We start from the raw sequence: 22,347 nt of genomic DNA on the forward strand, positions 1-22,347 counted from the left end.
CTATAGGTGCCCACAGAGGAGAGGGTGTTAGATCCTCTGGATCTGGGGCTACAAGTAACTGTGAGACCCTCCTATGTGGGTACTGGATCGAAACTCAGATCCTTTGCAATAGCAACAAATATTCTTAATCCCTGACCCATCACTACATCCCCAAGCATACTCTCTCTCTTAAAGTTGGGGTATGGGCCTGGCAAATACCTTGTTGTTTATAGCTTGAACTCAATGATTGCTTAGATGTACAGAATTATTTTCCCTAAATCTAAAAATAATTTTTAGTCAAAAATTAAAAAAAAAACCCTCATCAAAAAAGTTTCTAGGTGAGTCTTGAGCATTACGATTTTTCCTCCCTCCAAAAAGTGGTGGACAAAGTCCTTGTCTTTGGAGACTCTCAGAGCTCCTCCAAAGTCCCCTTTCTCCAAGAGCCTCCCCTGTTTAGAAGAGCTGATTTAGAACAATACTGAACTCTATATTTAAAAAATGGTACTGTTGTCAATGGAAGCACAGACACTGTATGCATATGAGAAAATGGGGATTTCATCAGAGCTGCATGGCCTTGGATAAACTGACTTTTTTATCTCAGCATCATAGCCTTGCTGGTCCTCTCGCAGCAGCTCCTGTGAAGCTTAACAGAACACTATTTGATGATCGCTGCTTTCAATCATCCACGTAGATGTTCACACTTCTTTATACAGCAGAGTATTTTTTTTCCAGAATGATTTCCAAGTTCCCTTGTCCAATGAAACCAGGAAATTCAGATTAGTGGCTCAAACTAGCATGCAAAGCCCTGTGGGGATTGCAGACAGAAGGGGCTGTGTTTTCAGTTCTTAACTCTGGAGAAGCAAAGACCAGCAATCAGAAGCTTCCTTAGGATGTATCCAATTAAGTTTATAAACGAGGGGAATTTGTTTTTATTTTCTGTTAACCATTTTGCAATCATTGACTGGGGTTCTGTCAACTAGACTATAAGAAAACAGATTAATAAAAAGAAAATCGAATATATTCATGATCCATATACTTGGGAGTATGCATGCGTGTGCATGCTTGTATGTACTCTTGTGCACATGTATGTACAATATGCATACATGCATGTGTATCTGTATATAGGGACTGGAGGACAGCCTTGGCTACCCTTCTCAGGAATGCTGTCCATCTCCTTTGAGATAGGATCCCTCATTGAGGAGGAGCTCACCCATCAGACAAGACTGGCTAGCCAATAAACCAAGGAGGTCCTCCTGGTGCTCTATTAGGAGACTGCACCAGTATACCTAGCGCTTATAGTGTATCTTAGCGGAGCCATTCATGTGTGGAGAAGTGGCCAAGGACAAGGGTGATGAGTTTCCAGGGGCACAATTGTGAGAAGGCATAATTATTTAAGGGACCTATTGGGAGACAAGCACTAGGTAGTAGGAATTGTACATCAATTCCTCCAGGTTCCTAGAAGTTATAATAACTAACTTGTGCCTTTCCTCATGTAGACAGGAAATAGGGACTCCTTTATAAGAGGAGTTTTTTCAAATGGAAGGGGCCACAGAGTTCTTACAACAGCTTCTTCTCGCTTGTTTTTAGCTCAGTCTTTTTGCCACAGTGGCATGCTTGGGTGACATGTTCTACTGCTCTTCGGGTTCATCACCCCAGAGCCCAACACATCTGGGGTACAGCTGCTGTAGGGAATAGGCTGCTGGGTATGGGTGCAGGGAGGCTTGGGAGATGGAGGCAGTAAAGAAAGACAGTCCTGACAGCCAGCTGTTAGTGAGCTTAAGGGGCCCTAATATCTGCAGGTACCTCTGATCCATTGCTATTACCAACAACAGAGCAAACTTTCTTTCTTGAGTTTCTGCCTTGCACTATTTTAGATATCCTGCTTTTGCCATTTTTCTTCTCTTTAATACTGCTCTGTTTTGTTTTGTTTTTCAAGGCAGGGTTTCTCTATGCGCCCTGCATGTCCTGGAACTTGCTCTGTAGATCAGGAAGGCTTCAACTCAGAAATCTACCTGCCTCCTGAGTGCTGGGATTATAGGTGTATGCCACCACTGACTGGCTTCAATGCCATTCTTGATGCTTATTTATACAAATGTCTCCTGGTTGGAGAAGTTGACAACGAGGAAGAAAGCTCACATTGAGTTCCCTAAAGGTCAGTCTTAGGTGGTGATGCCTAATATTTATTCACAGCAGCCAATTTGTGCAGGCTGTGCAGTATCTTTGCAGGAATAATCTCATCCCATCTTCCCAAGAGTCTCTAAAACAGAGTTGATCACTATGTCCACTTTAAACTGAAGACAAGCTGAGAGAGTTGGTTAGCTTGCTCAATGTCATGAAGCTAGGAAGTGAAACAAGGACTTGGACACAGGTCATGGAATGCTGAATTCTTGCAGTTTCTTCAGTTGCTCCTACCCATTCCCTTCCACAGATGGAGGGTCTGCCATTCTCACTACCCCTGGCCTCCCGTGATCAACCATATCTTACAGAGAGCAGAGAGTAGAGCACTGTGTCATGGTTCCTCTCTTTGCAAACTGTTCCGAGAACTGGTGTTCACCTTCCCTCAAATTGTCCATATCATCTTATTCCTTCCAACTCCATGGTTTGCTCTTTGTTTCAGGCCTTCGTGGGTAGTCCAGGGTGATGGTCATCTTGGTATCTTGCTTTTCAAAAATCATCAAAGTACCCCAAAAACTGGAGGATAAAATGTAGACACCCTGCCACACTTTTGTTCTTACTCACAGTGATTGTGAACATCAAATTATTCACATTTTGTTCTTGCTCACTGCCACATCCAAATTCCACTTACATCCTCTTCAGTGGGTTTCCTCATAGATGATTATACATATATACATACATACGTGTGTATGTTTATGTGTCCTCAATTATTCACCATCACTCTATTTGTATGTATGCATCTATCTCTCTCTATCTCTCTATCTATCTATTGATCTATATATTATTTATCTGTCCACCAACTATGTATGTCATATGTCACTTAACTGTCTGCCTGCTGTCCATCCATCTATCCATCCATCCATCTGTCCGTCATCTACGTAAACCATTTAAAGTGCATTTTGTGGTTAACTTTGCCATACATACTTTGGGTAAAACAGACAAATACAATTTAGACACTAACTCACATATGTGCATTGTTTCTCAAGGGTACTGGTGAGGTTCCACCTTCCTTCTAGAAAGTTCTCCTTATTCTCCTCCATGGATGGAGATATTGCTTTTCTCACTAGCCCTGACCTGAAGAATCATTCATGTCTCATAACTTTGGGTTTTAGTGTAACATAACAAACCAGAGCCCGGGGGTATTGGCATATCCCAGAACCCCAAGTCTAAATTAGACTCAAGTATATCACTCTTTGTCATTTGTAGCTCAATGATCTTTTTGTGCAGGTGGCTCAAAATCTGAATCTATCTTACTGATTCTAGAAAATGCTTCTGATTGTACATCTTGACTATAATGGTTAAACTTACTTTTCTGTATTACCTTTGAAGCTATATAGCATAGTGGTTAGGAATATACCCTGTGGGTCTGTAAGTCATAGGCTCAAACCCTAGCTGTGCCCTTTACTTGTGTGACCTTAGATGAGTTAACTCTCAAAGGCTCCTTTTCCCTGTCTGGGAAAGAGACACTAGGGTCCGGCCTCTATGCTCTTGGGAAGTATCTTGTGCTGCTGAACTCACCACCATAATGAACTCAGATCAAGCTTTCCCAGTAGCCTGTGTGTGCGAAGGGCAGCGTTTCTCAACTGCAATTGCTTAGGGCAGAAAAGGGGAAAGAAAGAACTTGGAGGTAGAAGAGTGTTGAGAGGGGATTGCAGGTGGGTTCCTTTATCCTCCTATCACATGTTGGGGGAGGGCATACTTGGCCTCATATGGGGGTGGGGGCAACCTTTAGGGGTCTCTCCTTCCATGGATTTGTCCTAGTGCTTGAATAGGAAACAGTTCTGTCATCCTGCCAGTGTCCAGGTTGCACTTTTAATCAGGCTCTGCCTGGCTGATTGAGAGGATTACAACCAACACCTGTCCCAGCACCCCATTCCAGCCTTCTATGCCATCTTTCTCAGCCTCTTCTATAAGCCTCTCATCTCAGGTTCTAGTACCATCCCGCCCTCTCAGCTTCCCATCCCAGGCCATGCTAGCCCTCCTATCCCAGTGTCCAATCTCCCTTTCTCCGCTCAGCTTTCTAGCTCAGGTGCAGGATGTTTGAGTGAACATCGTTCCTAGCTTCATCTTAGCGGTCCCACAACCATTCCTACTTCCGTTCCCAGCTAGGTACTGCCCGCCACACATCTCTACCTTCACCATCACCAAAGGTTGGTCACGGAAGTCCAGCGAGACGGAGCGGGCTCTGGTATCCCGCTGCTTCCCTGTAAGTCGCGGTGCATCGGCCCGGGCCTCGCAAGGGTTAAGAGGAGAGCTTTGGGCTGACGTCGTCGCTCTGGCCGAAGGTGGTTCCCCTAGCTGAGGGTGGGAGAGCCCGGCGGGCTGAAACCCGAGCTCTGATTCAGCTGGGGTTTGGGGAGGTCCCGGCAAGAGCAGAGCTGACTGCCCTGTTCTCGCCTAGGCGCCACTCCAGTCACTCCAGGCAGCGCAGCAGTGGGAACGATGGAGCTGGACCGATGGGCACAGTTGGGGCTCGCGTTCCTGCAGCTCCTTCTCATCTCATCATTGCCAAGAGGTACTGTCAGTGACTGGGAGCCCTCTACGGGGTCTGATTGGGAGCTGGACAGGTTGGGAATTGCTCCAGTGATAATCTGGGGATCTTGACTGGGGGTTCTGATGCTCCTGTTGTCCACCCTAAGAACAGGATGATATTCCTAATTGTAGACTATGTCCTGAAAGAAGAGGGCTCCTGTGTTCCTGTTCTTTCTTTCTATCTATCTATCTATCTATCTATCTATCTATCTATCTATCTATCTATCTATCTATCTATCTATCATCTATCTATCTATCTCATCTTTTTGAAGGACTACATTTGCCCTGGGAAGTCCATTCCCTGTGAGTTACTGGCTCTGATTTGCAAAGTCAAAGTTTCCTGGGAAAGTAGTCCCTCAGGGTTGAAGAACAGGGATTGGATGGGCATTTCTCCAATGAACCCTACTTGATAAAGTCTTAAGGTGGGAGCTCTTCAAAGCAGACCCCCAGCGCAGGAGCTCTGCTCACTCAGAAAATAGCACAGGTCCTGGGAAGTGTGAAGCAGAAGCTTAGAGGAAATGGGTAGTCTGTTTCTGGGTGTGCAGCGTTTGTTTTGAAAGAGTCTTGGCTTCTTTGTTTTCCCGCATGTGGTATTTGTAACCCACAGTTCCCAAGAGATGGACTCCTAGAAGCACAAGAGAGGTTGGACATGACAGTGTTTTTAGGCATCCTCTTGACAGATCCATGGAGCAGATGGCAGGGGACGGCAGGTCTCAGAAGTGTCCTTAGCAGTCAGGGAACAGGGACTTATCCTGCATCTGTCTTGAGTGGCTGCAAGGGTGAGGTGTGAGGAGGTGTGCAGAGAATGAAGCTGTAAGTATGAGGAGGATCGAGATGTCATACAGAAGGGTCGAGGTGCGAGGAGATGAGGCTGCAGGTATGAGGCGTGGAGCTGGAGAGGTGAAGTGAGAGAAGGCAAGACCTCACCAGATGAGCACAGCTGAGATTTGCCTGGGAGGGGAAACTTTGCTTAGGAGAAGGGCACCTGCGAGACCCTCCTGTAGCCTTCTATGCTGTACCCTGTGCTCCATACAAAAGGAGGGGGCTTTGCTCTAGCAGGTGGGTGGCAAGTACCCAAGAAAGACACGGAAGTGGCGTGTTGTTGAATGCAATGGCCTGCTGCAGAAAGAGGGACCACAGCCTTCAGAGGCATCCCTTTATGTCAACACAGAGAGTGCAGAAACATGACACTTCCCTTCCCATGTTTGGTTAATAATTTCCATGTACAGAAGCCTGCCTGTGTTCAGCTAACTCTCCCTTAATGATTTACTGCCCAAACGGTGGGAGTGTCTGAGCTGACTATGTATCTCAGTCACAGAGCTTGCCTGAAGATGGTTAGTTTGTCTCATCCAGATTTAACCTCACTGACATCTTGTGCAGACTAAGTAATGAAGCAAAGAAGATCCCTTTGAGGAGGGCTTATAACCCCAAAGCCTAAACACTTGGGATGATGTGAGAACCCTGCATTAAGATTCATCCCCACTTGAATGGGTGCCCTTTGGACGCAAATCTCTAGAGTGTGCTGGTGGCCCACACCTATTCTAGAGGATTCTGCTTCCCCTCAGTTCCAGGGCACAGTGTTCCAGCCCGTCAGGGTGGCATGAGATCTTTCCCCTGTTTAGCTTCTGTACTGTGGCAAGTGAGACAGCATCACTCTACACAAGTAAGGAAACAGCTCAACTTGCCCAGGGGCTGAAAAACTCATTTAATGTTGACCTAAGAATCTCTTTTACCTTTTGCTGTGGAAAAGCTCAGAGGAGGGTGTGAGGTGAGCTGTCAGCCAAGCCGCTGACTGAACCAAATAGCAGCTTTGTGCATTTAGTACCATTATCCATTGTTGAGCTCAAGGCAGAAAGCAGAATGGAGAAGGAAAGTATTTCTTCCTGCAGGGAATGAGTCCACTCCCTGGGCCTGTCAAAAGCTGGGAAGGACATTTTCTTTAATTAACTTTTCTAAAAAGAGTATCTGGTATGTAAACACCCCGTGGGTTGGTCCGGGAAGTTGTTGTTGTTCATGGACATGTGATTCACATTGGAGGAGGAGAATCTAAACATGGGGCCAAGTGATAAACCTAACATAAACAGCGTGTGAGGGGAAACCCAACTCCTCCGACTCCACCAGACTGCAGCAGCGCTGCCAGCAGGACTCTGCCTAAGAGGAAAACCTCACTGAAAATATGGGGCTCTGGGGAAATGAAATCTTAACACGGATCAGTTCACGTGTCGCTTCCAACAGACGTTAGCTTGTAGGGAATGAACACAAACCAACTGGGGAAGATAATTGGAAGCACAGATAGTCAGCGAGCAAGAGTAGGAAGCTGAGACAGGGAGTGTGGAGAATAAGCAAGGGAGAGGTGTGGCCAGAAAACAAAGAGAAGTTCCTTATAACGGATCCGTGAACACATTCCAAGGAGGGCTATGAAAATTGGTCTTTTTGGCTGGGGTGGAGTTGTATGAGGAGCATGAAAAGGGTGTTGCCCTAGCATCTACTCTGAGGATGCCTGGCGTCCCAACAGGAAAATAATTTCATGGTGGATGCACTTAAGACATGGAACCTGGCGTCCCCTGAGTTGAATCTGAACTGAAAGCTTCTTCCCTAAGGAGTAGCTCTCAAATGGTATCATAAGGCACCATGCAAGGTTCCAAAGGAGGGCAACAGCCAGTAGTCCTACCCAGCTCAACACCCGTGAACCACAATGATGGGCATGGTGCAGTGCAGTAGTGGCACACATACATTGGTGGTAACCAAATGCTCTCTAATTAGACTTAAGACCCACTCAAATAGACGGAAAAAGCATTGTCTAATTCTGTTTGTGAGTGTCATGGTTACATTTCTATTGGTGTGATAGCACACCACAAGCAAGACAGCTAACAGATGAAATAGTTTAATTGGGTTTACAGTTCCGGAGGGATAGAGGTTATGATGGCAGGACAAGGGTGTGGAGGAAGGTAGCTGGAGCAGCAGCTGAGAGCCTAGATCGTGAACCATGAGCAACGGGCAGAGAGAGAAAACTGGGAGTGATGCTAGTCTTTTGTAACCTCAAAGCCCTCCCCTAGTGACATACTGCCTCCAACAAGGCCACACCTCTTTCCTTTCTGAAACAGTTCTACCAACTGAGGACCAAGTATTCAAATGCATGAGCCTATGGTGGCCATTGTCATTCAAACCACCACAGCGAGGCACAGTAAAATGCATTAAAATGGAAATTAAGATGTTAGTTGCCGGAACCTGCAGGAAATAATCGGAAGTTAGTGGTTTATGAATACAGAGTTATGGTTTAATATGATGAAAAGGTTTTGACAATACACAGTGATGACAATGTGACATCAACGATGTGAATGTTGATGACAATGATCTGCGTGTGTGTGTGTGTGTGTGTGTGTGTGTTTGTGTGTGTGTACGCGTGCGTGCCCGTGCACTTAATGAGTTATAAAGGTAATAGTAATTTTTTTTCCTACAATAAAAAGTAATTTCAGGGCATGGCCAGTGGTTTGTGCCTATAATCTTAGCATTTTGCAAGAGGACTGCAAGTTTGAGGCTAGCCTAGGCTACATCATGAGAGCTCCTTTTCTGTAAATAAATAAATAAATAAATAAATAAATAAATAAATATCTACAATCACAAATTAGTGGAGCCTTACATAAACCTTGGTTGCATAATTTTCAAGATGACATTACTTTGTAACATTCCATCTAGCACATCTAACCCTGGCAAGGATTAGGGCACACAAAACCGAGAAGAGATCCCTTGCCATTCTTGTTTGGAGAGCACTGTTTCTTTGTCTTGGGTAGTTGAGGTGCTGAGGGAGGCCACAGATCCAAGGACTGCAAATTGATACCCCAGAGGCCACTTGCCTGAAGTAGCTGGTGGGACATTTGGACCTGAGTGTGTTGAGGGATACTGATCTTCTGTAGTTGGCATAGCCCACCTTCTTATGTTTGATTCTGGCTACCAGCGCTTGATTTTTCTGATCTACATTCTTGAAGTGACAGGGGCAAAGGATGGGTAAGGAGAAGAAAAATCATGGCTGTCTGTACAGTGAATTTGGAGAAATCCAAGTGTATAAAACTACTAAGGACTTATTGGTTGCCTAACAGGAGTTTTAAAAACACCTGCTCTATTTATACATAACCCTTAGCTTTGTTTCAACAATGTAGGGCATGTAGGACTATGTTACCAGACAGAGGTGAGAGCTGGTAAGGTTGAATGAGCTCAGACTCCAGGAATCTCAGAAATCTTAGAGCAGTAGGAGTGGGGCCTCTCCCTATCTGTGTACCTGGTCTGGAACACATACCCATGACAGTCCACTGAGGACCATGGGCACTGGGTTGCATAACACCTGGAGTTCTTCTCCATGCCAATGAGGTACATAGATAGCCCTGAGCCTTCAGCCAATGAGCCTCCCTTCCTGGGTATTCCTTCTTGCTAAAGGTATTTAATCCCTGGTTTACCCAAATAAAGTGTATGCATTCACATCTACCACCAAATAAACTGGTATGAACAAGCCAGGATCATCTCAGAGAGCTGCTGCATTGAAGTTAACAGTTTAGAAGGCTTTCAACTAAGTGCCTAAGACTCTCCAGGAAGACCTTCTCCCCTCTAGTCTCTCCAGGACACTCAGCCCTCACTCTCAGTAAGACTAAATTCCTCTTCTTTTAGGTTCTGCCTGTGCAAACACCACATGAGGGGAAAGGTAGACCTTGAACCCCTGGTTCCAGACCTCCCTCTCCCAGCTGTATACCAGTGGCACCTAGGTACCCAAAGAGGAGACCTGGAACCACTCAAGAAAGATAGAAAATTAGAGCTGGCTGAGACCCTACTCCACTCCTTTCGTTTTTCCAGGTGGCAATGACCTGTGAGATAGACTTAGCTCCTGAGGTTGAGAATACAATAAGTAGGGGTTCCACATCAAATTCTTCACTGTTGGTGAAATAGCAAAGATGGGGGCAACTTTGATGGGGCTTCTATCATATTATACCATACTGGAGGGATTTAATTCTAAGTTTGGTTGCCTACTTTTAAACAATTGACCCGAGTTTATGACAAGTCTATGCTTTCTATATATTTTCTCAGTCCTTGCATCAAAGATGAGAAATTGGAAAGTCTATATATGGAAGAACTTAGGCAAAGTTGCCATCCTTGCCCAGGTTGACTGCTGAGTGTTTGTCTTGAATTCAGACAGTCTGACTGCATAAGGTGTGGACTGTAATAGCACACTGAGTACCACCTAAGTAGTATGTCCAATTGGACTCAAGGATGGAAGACCCCAATGTCTGACTATGCCTCAGATGCTACAAGTTCTCGGCCTGGCCCAAATGAAGTCATCTTCTCACCTCTGTGGGAAGAGGATGTGGAGAAAACAGAGAAATCAGTTTCTGTGGAACCACATGGATGCTGACAGGAGCCATTCTATAGAGCTAACAGCTGCTAAGCAGGCTGAAAACCCAACCAGTTTCAGGGAGGGCGGTCCGGTGTCCTGGATCCCACTGTGATTAGACATGGGACATGGCTTTGTTCCATGGTCAGTCTTTATAATCTGAATCATGTGTATGTTTACAGGGGAAGATAATTGAGTGTGGGACAAATTTCCAGTGTGGCCCAGACACTGTATTCCTGTTTTCTTATGGATTTGTTCTGTCAGGATCATCAGTTGAACATTTGCAAGCTATGGGTTAGGTGGAGCAGGTCTGTGAGCTTCTTTTTCTATTTTTGGCATAACACAATTGATGGATATTGCAGGAGATCCTTTTCCCTAAATACCAGGATGTCCTTTAACCAAGTCATTTTAACCTGGAGAATCCAGTGCCTGCCAGACTCCATCATCCCGGGGTTGTACCACATAGAGTGAAGAAACCTATTTCTATTACCCTTCAGCCTCTGGAGCTGAATACCTGCTTTAATGAGGTCCTCTGCTCACCTCTGTGGGAAGGGGATGTGGAGAAAACAGAGAAATCAGCTTTAATCCCGCAGGCTTGGTGTTTTCATTACTGCTCTCACAGAGAGGTTCTGGCTGTCTCAGAGGGCTGGGTTAGTGGTTTGGCAGCATGCATCTACTTAAGTGGATGTCTGGTCAGCTGGTTTTGTGATTGGAAAACCATGGGCACTGTTGTTGCCAAAATGGAGCGAGGAATATATTCAGCCAACTGTAGTTCACAGGGAGATTCAGTGATTGTCTTCATATCCCAAACATTGATTTGAAAAACAAAACAAAACAAACAAACAAACAAAAACAAAAACACAGCTACTTTAGTGCAAAACCCCTGAGTGGAGGCAGGCATCTCGGTTCAACCTACTTCAACTGATTACATTGTTGTAGGACGCTGAGAAACTGGCATTTCCAAGCCCATTGTCCTTTCTCATTATTTTAAAAGATTTCACTAAAAGTGACCAGTAAACCCTGTTGACCACGAAATCCCTCTTCCAGAATTAAAAATAGAGCTGAGGAATGTCTTAGGTGTCCTAGGACATGGCCCCCGAGCTTAGATTATGGCTGGGAGCTTCTACTCTCACTTCCAACATAGCCTGGTCTTACCTGAACTTAAGGGAAGATGTAGCTATCAGCAAAGAATCTTTGTTCAGGACTACTTGGCCTGGCTTTCTGCCTCTAGGGGGTGTACTGCCCTTTTCCAAAACGGTGCCTAGAATCTCTTATGGGTAAGCTCGGTTCCCTTGGCTCATGGGTCAGAACACATTACTAAGTGAGTGTCACAAGCCTTATAGAAATGTGACACGAACTTCAATAGATAAAAATGTCCAGATTGGTGACTGTGATGGATCACCAGACTCCACAATAAAGATGGAATTATAGCAAGAGAAGAGTTGAACATTTGTCTTTGTCACAAACAGCCTTCGCTTCAGGAATTACTCCTGCCTCTTACGCTCATAGTCATGTTTCTGTACAGCAATGTTTAACAAGCACCCATCAGGCACCAAGAAAGTTTCTAGGTGCTGGGATACCACAATAAATAAGACAAAGAAAGTCCTCTTCTTTAAGACATTTGTAACTTGTTGAGAGAATTTCAGGTTCACCCTAGCAATTCCCTCGCAAAGTAAGTTTCACAAATTGCAAGTCCAGGTTGATGTTTAATAACAAAAGAGAGACTCCGGGAGGCTAAGATAAAGTAAGTCGGGAATGTAGAGATTAATTATATACAAAGTACATTATAGATTTGCAGAGTTTAGCAACAAAGAAAGCCATCATTAGTATATCACTAAGTTCTTTGGCCACAGAGCCTTCTTTGACATAAGATCTTACACTCCTGGAGAGAGTTAGTGCTCCATGGAGTATGGTTGTAAAAATACTAGTGTCTCACTCAAAAGGAGTAAACCATTGAAGAATATTTTACCACTACAGAAGAAAGAGAGAAAAAGGGCCTTTTAAAGTCCAAACAAGTATGGGCTTCCTTATAGACTTTTAAAAAGTATGGGCAGAATCAGATGTTGTTGCTACTAGTACTTGCCAAGATGTTGAAAGGTTGCTACAGAGGATGATAAATTCATGGTACTGTAAGAAACTGGCCAGCACTGAACTGCCTGGCTCGTTGAGGAAAATTCACTTCTTGCATTCAAGTTGCTTTAAGCAATGTGGTTGTCCTGGGACCATTGGGCACTCTGGGGTGTGAATCTGATTTATGAACACTCACAGAGATGTGATAGTTCTGAAGCCTGATAAGCCTTGCAACTTGCCTTCCCAACTAGATGCATCTCTCCTTTAGGAACAATAGGAAAAATCAAGAATGTTTGAATTTTGGGGAGCACTGGATCCAAGGTCTACACTGACCACAAGATTCCCACCCCCCCCCATTCTTCTCGATCCCAGTTTCAAGTCATTTCCTCATCACTTCTGGAATAGTTGACACATAATAACTGTTTCGTGCAGCCCAGAAGTAGTGTGGCTGTTTGCACTTGGGATGAATTCTGTGGAGAGAGCACATGCACCTCAGTTGTTCGTTGAGCCTATGTTATGTCTGTGACCTTCTTTTCTCCTTTTACAAAATATTGTTCTTGTTGTCATGCAACATGTTCAACATGTTTTATTTCTTGGCTCTCACATTGCCTGCCTCCCCTCTCTGCCCAGACTTGTTTCAGATGCAATGACAACAGTGACCGTGGGTGAGGAACAAAAGCAGCTGTTCCCATAAAAGGCATATTGTCTGAGTGGACTAGAACACATGATCCTCTCAAGAATTCAGCTCCCGCTCACCATGTTTATCTCTGATGTAGATGTCTTGGTATGAGTATATTCACATTTATTTATGCATATACATAGAAGAATACAAGTATACATTTGAATGCTTGTATATTCATGGGTAGGTTATATATATACATTCATACATACATACATACATATACATGAGATATATATATATATATATATATATATATATATATATAGTGCTATGATGTAAAACACAAGCTAGGATCAAATTCCAGATCTGTCATCTATTTCCCACTTATTTTTACCTTTCTTGGGTGACTGTGGTGGTTTGAATATGCTTGTCCCAGGAAGTGGCATTATTATGAGGTATGACCTTGTTGGAGGAAGTTTATCACCATGGGAGTGAAATTGAAGACCCTCACCCTAGCTGCCTAGAAACCAGTCTTCTCTTGTTGGTCTTTGAAACAAGATGTTGAACTCTCAGTTCCTCCTCTGTGCCTGCCTGGATGCTGCCATGCTCCCACCTTGATGATAATGGACTGAAACTCTGAACCTGTCAGCCAGTGACAAATAAATGTTGTTCTTATAAGAGTTGCCTTGGTCATGGTGTCTGCTCACAGCAGTAATACCCTAACTGAGACAATGACTATATCCCTTCCTAATGTGTAGTCTAAGGATAGTGATGGGCATTGTCTGAGCTGGTTGAAAGTTTTCAATGAAACAATTTAAAGTAGTTAGCACATTTCCAGGTAGATAGGAAATATCCAGGAGGTTAAAGTATTCCCCCTACTCCTTTCTTTTAAAAATAAACATGTATGCCATACATACTGACCCTTCTCACTCCTCATGTCCATAACATACCATCTTCCTCCCCACAAGTCTTCCTTTCATGTTCATGTAAATATGTTTTATTTTGTAACCTGTGATTAACCAGAGACATCTGTGTGACCACAGGTTTGAACTATCCATCAGAGCCTGGTAAATTCAGCAGAGAGTGAACAAATGAAGACAGTGATTTTTCCCTCTCCCGGAATCTCTTGACAGCCAATAGACTTATGTGGCCTTGCCCATCCTTAATTGATTGTTGGCAGGAATGGTTTTGTGAGGATCCAGTGTTTGTAACCAGAGTTGTGCATGTTAATGACAGCAGTAATTGTATTGAGGCTAGAGAGTGCTGTTTCATGGCCCTTTGCCCTATCCAGTCTGGCTTGCCTCAGGAGTATAAATTTCACAGTGGAGAATAGAGAAGCAGCAATAACAGGTTTCCTCATCTATAACACTTTATCAGTCCTTAGCTCCATCTTGTTCTTCTGGGATCCTGTAAGAAAAGAAAATTTCCCAAAGACTCAACATATATTTATCTTATGAAACTTGTTCTCTTCCCTTGGTTTTGCCATTTATCCATTCCCTAGCATTAGAAAAAAAATTGTTTTTCATGCTCAGTGCCTTAAGGTCTTTTTGAAATGGGGCCAATGGCAGGATTTTGCAGGGACTATGGAGACACTGTTTAGCAGAAGTAATTCTGGGACAGTTATGTTGCAATGTAAACACTGAGGTTCCCTTCATAGTCTGAAGGGAGATGCTGCCAATGACTCTCCACTGCATAATAGACAACCTCAGTGAAAGGTTCTCTTCATCTTGTTCTAACTTGTAGAGCTGAGGGACATTACTACAGCAAGGGCTAGATTGCCTGAGTTTTCAGGAACCACAGGGGTCAAAGGTTGATGGGACACACCCTTGCAATTGCAAACCATCTCTCTTTCTTGTCACCCTGAACTTGACACTTATTAGTAGTCAGCTGTCTTAGGTACAAGGAGCATCGTGTGGCCATTTTGCCAAAAGCAGATTCAATACAATCCCCATCAAAGTTACAACTCAATTCTTCATAGTGTTAGAAAGAGCAATTTGGAATAACAAAAAACTCAGGAGAACAAAAACTATACTCAACAATAAAAGAACTTCTGGGGGAATCACCATTCTTGACCTCAAGCTGTATTAAAGAGCAATAGTGATTTAAAAAAAAAAACCTGTATGGTATTGGTAGAGAAACAGACAGGTAGATCAGTGGAATAGCACTGAAGACCCAGAAATGAGCCTACACACCTATGGTCACTTGATCTTTGACAAAGGAGCTAAAACCATCCAGTGGAAAAAAGATAGCATTTTCAACAAATGGTGTTGGTTCAACTGGAGGTCAGCATGTAGAAGAATGCAAATCAATCCATTCTTTTTTTTTTTTTTTTTTGAGTATTTCTTATGTACATTTTGAGTGTTATTCCCTTTCCGGTTTCGGGCAAACATCCCTTCCCTCCCCACCTTCCTTATGGGTGTTCCCCTCCCCACCCTCCCCCCATTGCCGCCCTCCCCCGACAGTCTAGTTCACTGGGGGTTCAGTCTTAGCAGGACCCAGGGCTTCCCCTTCCACTGGTGCTCTTACTAGGATATTCATTGCTACCTATGAGGTCAGAGTCCAGGGTCAGTCCATGTATAGTCTTTAGGTAGTGGCTTAGTCCCTGGAAGCTCTGGTTGCTTGGCAAAATCGATCCATTCTTATCGCCCTGTACAAAGCTCAAGTACAAATGGATCAAGGACCTCCAAATACACTCAAACTAACAGAAAAGGTGGGGGAAGAGTCTTGATCACATGGGCACTGGGAAAAATTTCCTGAACAGAACACCAATGGCTTATGTTCTAAAATCAAGAATCGACAAATGGGAAATTGCAAAGCTTATGTAAGGCAATGGACACTGTCATTAGAACAAAATGGCAACCAACAGATTGGGAAAGGATAATATCCAATATATACAAAGAACTCAAGAAGTTAGACTCCAAAGAATCATATAATCCTATTAAAAAATGGAGTACAAAGCTAAACAAAGAATTCTCAGCTGAGGAATAATGAATGGCTGAGAAGTACCTAAAGAAATGTTCAATATCCTTAGTCATCAGGGAAATGCAAATCAAAACAACCCTGAGGTTCCACCACACACAAGTCAGAATGGCTAAGATCAAAAACTCAGGTGACAACAGATGCTGGCAAGGATGTGGAGAAAGAGGAACACTCCTCCATTGTTGGTGGGATTACACACTGGTATAAGTACTCTGGAAATCAGTCTGAAGGTTCCTCAGAAAATTGGACATAGTACTACCTGAGGACCCAGCTCTACCACTCCTGGGCATATACCCAATAGATGCTTCAACATACAACAAAGACACATGTTCCACTATGTTCATAGCAGCCTTATTTATAATAGTCAGAAGCTGGAAAGAACCCAGATGTCCTTCAATAGAGGAATGGATACAGAAAATATGGTACATCTACACAATGGAGTACTACTCAGCTATTAAAAACAATGATTTCATAAAATTCATAGGCAAATGGACAGAACTAGAAAACATCATCCTGAGTGAGGTAACCCAATCACAAAAAAAGATATATGGTATGCACTCACTAATAAGTGGATATTAGCCCCAAAACTCGTTACCCAAGATACAATCCACAGACCACATGAAGCTCAAGAAGGACAACCAAAGTGCAGATGCTTCAGTCCTTCTTAAAAGGGGGAACAAAAATATTCATAGGAGGAAATACAGAGACAAAGTTTGGAGCAGAGACTGAAGGAATGACCATTCAGAGCCTGCCCTACCTGGGGATCCAACCCATATACATACAGCCACCAAATCCAGACAGTATTGCTGATGCCAAGAAGTTCATGCTGACAGGAGTCTAATATAGCTGTCTCCTGAGAGACTCTGCCAGCTCATGACAAATACAGAGGCGAATGCTAGCAGTAAACCATCAAACTGAGAATGGGGTCCCCACTAGAGCAGTTAGGGAAAAGATTAAAGGAGCTGAAGAGGCTTGCAACCCTATAAGAACAACAATATCAACCAACCAGAGCTCCCAGGGACTAAACCATCACCCAAAAAGTACACATGGACAGACCCCTGGTTCCAGCTTTATATGTAGCAATGGATGATCTTGTTGGGCACCAATGGGAGGAGAAGCCCTTGGTCCTTCCAAGGCTGATCCCCCCAGTGTAGGGGAATATCAGGGCAGGAAGGTGAAAAGGGGTGTGTGGTTGGGTGGGGGAATACCCTCATAGAAGAAGGGGGATGGGGATAGGATAGGGGGCTTATTGATGGGAAACCGGGAAAGGGGATAACATTTGAAATGTAAATAAATAATATTCAATAAAATACATTTTACACACACACACACACACACACACACACACACACACACAAGAGCACTGACCACTCTTCCAGAGTTCCTGAATTCAAGTTCCAACCACCACCTGATGGCTCACAACCATCTATAATGAGATCTGATACCCTCTTCCAGGGTGTCCAAAGACAGCTACTTATATATTTAAAAAAAAAGCTTGTGAATGAGAGGCACTATGGTTTGAATGTGTTCTCCGTTTTATATGTAGAGAAGTTAACCCCCAAGTTCATATGTTAAATAGCATGGGGCCTTTAGAAGGTGATTTTGTCTATTAATGGGTGGATTAACCTTTGAGATTTGGGGATAGTGGCTTTGTTATATAAAAGGGAGTTTCTTCTACCTTGCTTGCACTGTCTCAGATCATGATGTCTTCCGCCATGTTTTATAGACAGAAGACCCTCATCAGAAGCTGGGAAATTCCCAGTCATATGGTCTTAGACTTCCCAGTGTCCAGAAACAGTAGCTACATAAAACCATAATCTATGCATTTCCAGTCCTGTGTGTTTTGTTACAAGAACAAAATATCAGATTTAGACAGGAAGTGTTAGTGGAGAGAGAAGACCTAAAAGGCGGGTAGAAAGAATCCAGAGTGGTTCAAAGAAACAAAGAAATTGCTTAAAATGCTGTGCATGTGTGGACCTGTGGAGGACACAGTTCCCCGCACTCTTCCTTCTCTGTGATTTAAACAAATGTTATTCAAAAAAGAAAAAAAAATCACACAGATAAAAATGTCAAAGTCTGAAAATTGTGCAATTCTTCTTACAAAGTTCTTCATGGTTTTAGTCACCTTGGAGTGCAAGGACACCTTTGTGACTTTGAAGAAAGGCTATGGTGCCAAAGACCAGTTTTGGCACAAGACGGTAACCTGAGGGTAAACCTATGAGAGGTCAGTGTTGAGAGCAGCTGACACAGTGAATCCAGATACCTAAAGGGGCTGCAGCAGTTACAGAAGGGAAAGGGAGAAAATTCACACACACACACACACACACACACACACACACACACACACACACACACTCACACACACACACACAGACACACACAATTGGTAGATGGACAAGTTCCAACACACACCCAGACCTGCTTTACATATATACATACATACACATAGTTCATGGGTGGAAGGAATAATGTCCTAGCCCTCCACACTTTATCCTTTCTGCCATAGCATATATATCCAGCGAAATCTTCCAAGCATCTAAAATTACAATGTGATTACATGTTTAGTTTTCTTCTAGGAAATGATTATGAAAAACACAGTGTGTTCCCTAATACAATAAATAATATTATGTAGTACAGGTAAAGAAAACAAATTATTTTCCCCAAACCCATGCACATTCATAACTGGTTATAGATCAACAACGTGTAAACAAGCAAGGTGGTTCTCTCAGCCAGTTTCTCTTACCAGCAGGCAACAATTTGTGGTTACAAGGAAAGGAGCAATTATTTTATTATTTATCTTTAAAAGTAATCTTGTAAGAATCTTAAAAGAATCACAAATTTAAACTTTTGCATAAAAATCAGTCACATCTACCTTAAATCCTAGAATGCTTGTCTACTCACCAGCAATTTTTTTTTAAAATACATTTTTATTGGATTTTTTATTTACATTTCAAATGTTATCCCTTTCCCAGTTTTCCATAAACCGCCTATCCCTTCTCCCTCCCCTTTTTTTTTTTTTTTTTTTTTTTTTTTTTTTTCCCCTTTTTTTTTTTCTTCCTTTTTTGTCCCGGGTGCTTTGGGTTTTTGGCTCTTTTCACTTCTTGCCCGACGACACACCCTGTCACCCCCCCCCCTTCCTTTTTTTTTTTTTTTTTTATTAACTTGAGTATTTCTTATGTACATTTGGCAAACATCCCCTTCCCTTCCCCCCCTTCCTTATGGGTGTTCCCCTCCCCACCCTCCCCCCATTGCCGCCCTTCCCCCGACAGTCTAGTTCACTGGGGGGTTCAGTCTTAGCAGGACCCAGGGCTTCTCCTTCCACTGGTGCTCTTACTAGGATATTCATTGCTACCTATGAGGTCAGAGTCCAGGGTCAGTCCATGTATAGTCTTTAGGTAGTGGCTTAGTCCCTGGAAGCTCTGGTTGCTTGGCATTGTTGTACATATGGAGTCTCAAGCCCCTTCAAGCTCTTCCAGTTCATTCTCTGATTCCTTCAACGGGGGTCCCGTTCTCAGTTCAGTGGTTTGCTGCTGGCATTCGCCTCTGTATTTGCTGTATTCTGGCTGTGTCTCTCAGGTTCGATCTACATCCGGCTCCTGTCGGTCTGCACTTCTTTGCTTCATCCATCTTGTCTAATTGGGTGGCTCTATATGTATAGGCCACATGTGGGGCAGGCTCTGAATGGGTGTTCCTTCAGTCTCTGTTTTAATCTTTGCCTCTCTCTTCCCTGCCAAGGGTATTCTTGTTCCCCTTTTAAAGAAGGAGTGAAGCCTTCACATTTTGATCATCCGTCTTGAGTTTCATTTGTTCTAGGCCACTAGGGTAATTCAAGCATTTGGGCTAATAGCCACTTATCAGTGAGTGCATACCATGTATGTCTTTCTGTGATTGGGTTAGCTCACTCAGAATGATATTTTCCAGTTCCAACCATTTGCCTACGAATTTCATAAAGTCGTTGTTTTTGATAGCTGAGTAATATTCCATTGTGTAGATGTACCACATTTTCTGTATCCATTCCTCTGTTGAAGGGCATCTGGGTTCTTTCAGCTTCTGGCTATTATAAATAAGGCTCGATGAACATAGTGGAGCACGTGTCTTTTTATATGTTGGGGCATCTTTTGGGTATATGCCCAAAGAGGTATAGCTGGATCCTCAGGCAGTTCAATGTCCAATTTTCTGAGAAACCCAGACTGATTTCAGAATGGTTGTACCAGTCTGCAATCCCACCAACAATGGAGGAGTGTTCCTCTTTCTCCGATCCTCGCCAGCATTTGCTGTCACCTGAGTTTTTGATCTTAGCCATTCTCACTGGTGTGAGGTGAAATCTCAGGGTTGTTTTGATTTGCATTTCCCTGATGACTAAAGATGTTGAACATTTCTTTAGGTGTTTCTCAGCCATTCGGCATTCCTCAGCTGTGAATTCTTTGTTTAGCTCTGAACCCCATTTTTTAATAGGGTTATTTGTCTCCCTGCGGTCTAACTTTTTGAGTTCTTTGTATATTTTGGATATAAGCCCTCTATCTGTTGTAGGATTGGTAAAGATCTTTTCCCAATCTGTTGGTTGCCGTTTTGTCCTGACCACAGTGTCCTTTGCCTTACAGAAGCTTTGTAGTTTTGAGATCCCATTTGTTTCCATTCTTGATCTTAGAGCATAAGCCATTGGTGTTTTTGTTCAGGAAATTTTTCCAGTGCCCATGTGTTCCAGATGCTTCCCTAGTTTTTCTTCTATTAGTTTGAGTGTGTCTGGTTTGATGTGGAGGTCCTTGATCCACTTGGACTTAAGCTTTGTACAGGGTGATAAGCATGGATCGATCTGCATTCTTCTACATGTTGACCTCCAGTTGAACCAGCACCATTTGCTGAAAATGCTATCTTTTTTTCCATTGGATGGATTTGGCTCCTTTGTCAAAAAATCAAGTGACCATAGGTGTGTGGGTTCATTTCCTCACCAGCAATTTTTAATAAATCATATCAGGAAGCTGAGGGCAAGCATGGGTCTAAGAAACCAATCATCACCAGGCCACCCTCAGCCAGTGCTGCCCTTATTCTTGCTCCTCATCACGAAAGGTCCTAGCTTAGCTAATAAGAATGTGTCTTTCCAAACTTCAAATTGTTCCCTAAGGTTTCCTACATCAGAGTCAGTCGAAAACATCTCAATCTAAGCTTCACTAATGTTTTGTAAGGGTGGCAGTCATTGCTGAAAATCTACGTCTCAAAGTTCTTCTCTAGGGTGGTGACTGAATCAGGAATCTGCTCCAGCAGCAATGCCTGAGCAGGCGTTACTACTGTGGGTTCCAGAGATACTGCCCAGAGATACTGGAAGGCTCCATGGAGTTTTCACATAATTCTTAGATGAAGAGGGAAGTGAGGGCAGCCGGCAAAGGAGAACTCTAACAGCATGAAGTCTTCAGGACACATGGTCCCTAGGACTGTACCACCCAGGCTTACCCATGTAGCTGTGGTTACCAGTGGGCAGCAATCCACGAGTTCTAAAGCCATTTGTGATCCCCCTTCATGGCCCTCAGCACTCTGGTAAGATGTCCTGTCTATGGTTGTCTATCAGTACAAAAGAGGAACAGATTTAATGGACGTGGGGTCTAGAGTGTAGGGGCCTCCTCCAGGTTTTCTTGGCTGAGGAGTCAGGAACATCATCCCGGATTTTTAGGCACGTTGGAAGGGAGAACCCATATAAGTCGAACTACTTGTGGGCTAGAAGGACGCTGGTTGAAGCAGTATGATAGAGATGCAATTCTAAAAGCAGTGTTGGTTTTGTCTGAAAGGTAGAAATCTAGATTCTATCTTTAGTAATGTTAACGGAATGGGTCTGAATTAGGGTCCAGACATCCAAGTGTTTTCAGTGCAGGTACTGGTGTGGGTGAGAAGAGTGACGTCTGATGCATAGAGAGGGTCTCATCTCTGCTAAGAACTGTATATCTTTGGCCAAGGTGCTTGACCTTTTGTTGTCTCAATTTCTTCATCCATAAAGTGTGAGCTAATTATGCCATTGAGAATGAATTAACACATGGGAAGACAAGGGAAGCAGTATGCCCAGAGGCACATCAGCAGTATGTGCCCAGCCTTACTATATGTTAAGGCTGTTGCTGCCATTCAGAATCGGGAATGATGTCTGTGGGCCAGACAAGCATGTTGGTTAAGCACTCTGACCATAGAATCAGGCAACCTGTATTTGAATTCTGTCTCTGATATTTACTACCTGTGTGACTCCACACCTACAAGATGAGGTATTCCTTCTAGAGTCTTTCACGCTCACCTGCACCTTCAGCTGCAGTGACATTCATGTGAATGGATTGTTATGAGGGCTAAATGAGCTATTATAGGTGAGTGACTGAAAACTGGGTCAGGTCTAAATGGTACTATCATCTTAAGCAGGGGACACACCCACCGTTTACAGTACCCTCAGAGCAGAACAGTACCTTCCCTGAGCTCGCCTTTGTCATCACTTGAAGCAAAGCTCTCTCTTGTATGAATCGCTTTCTGATATGACCCAGAGCATGACTGCTGACCTTCATCCTGCAGATAGTACGCAGAGTACTTCCTGAGTCCTCTGGGCTCTCTCTCCCAACCATGAAGTATACTTCACAGAGGAGGAAAC

The 22,347-nt window shown here is 43.5% G+C and overlaps 1 protein-coding gene across 1 annotated transcript in view; it reads left to right on the top strand.

Annotated features, from left to right (window-relative positions):
• Window positions 1-4,453: 4,453 nt before the first annotated feature.
• The window catches only part of Pamr1 (peptidase domain containing associated with muscle regeneration 1), an 87,824-nt gene continuing 69,930 nt past the window's right edge, over window positions 4,454-22,347 (top strand). Inside the window, exon 1 of the mRNA XM_032903792.1 lies at window positions 4,454-4,669. Within this exon, the coding sequence (XP_032759683.1) occupies window positions 4,597-4,669 (73 nt within the window). The 5' untranslated portion in view covers window positions 4,454-4,596. The remainder of the gene's footprint in view (window positions 4,670-22,347) is intronic.

Source organism: Rattus rattus, chromosome 5 (genome assembly GCF_011064425.1).
Source record: "Rattus rattus isolate New Zealand chromosome 5, Rrattus_CSIRO_v1, whole genome shotgun sequence".
Classification (NCBI taxonomy): Eukaryota; Metazoa; Chordata; class Mammalia; order Rodentia; family Muridae; genus Rattus; species Rattus rattus.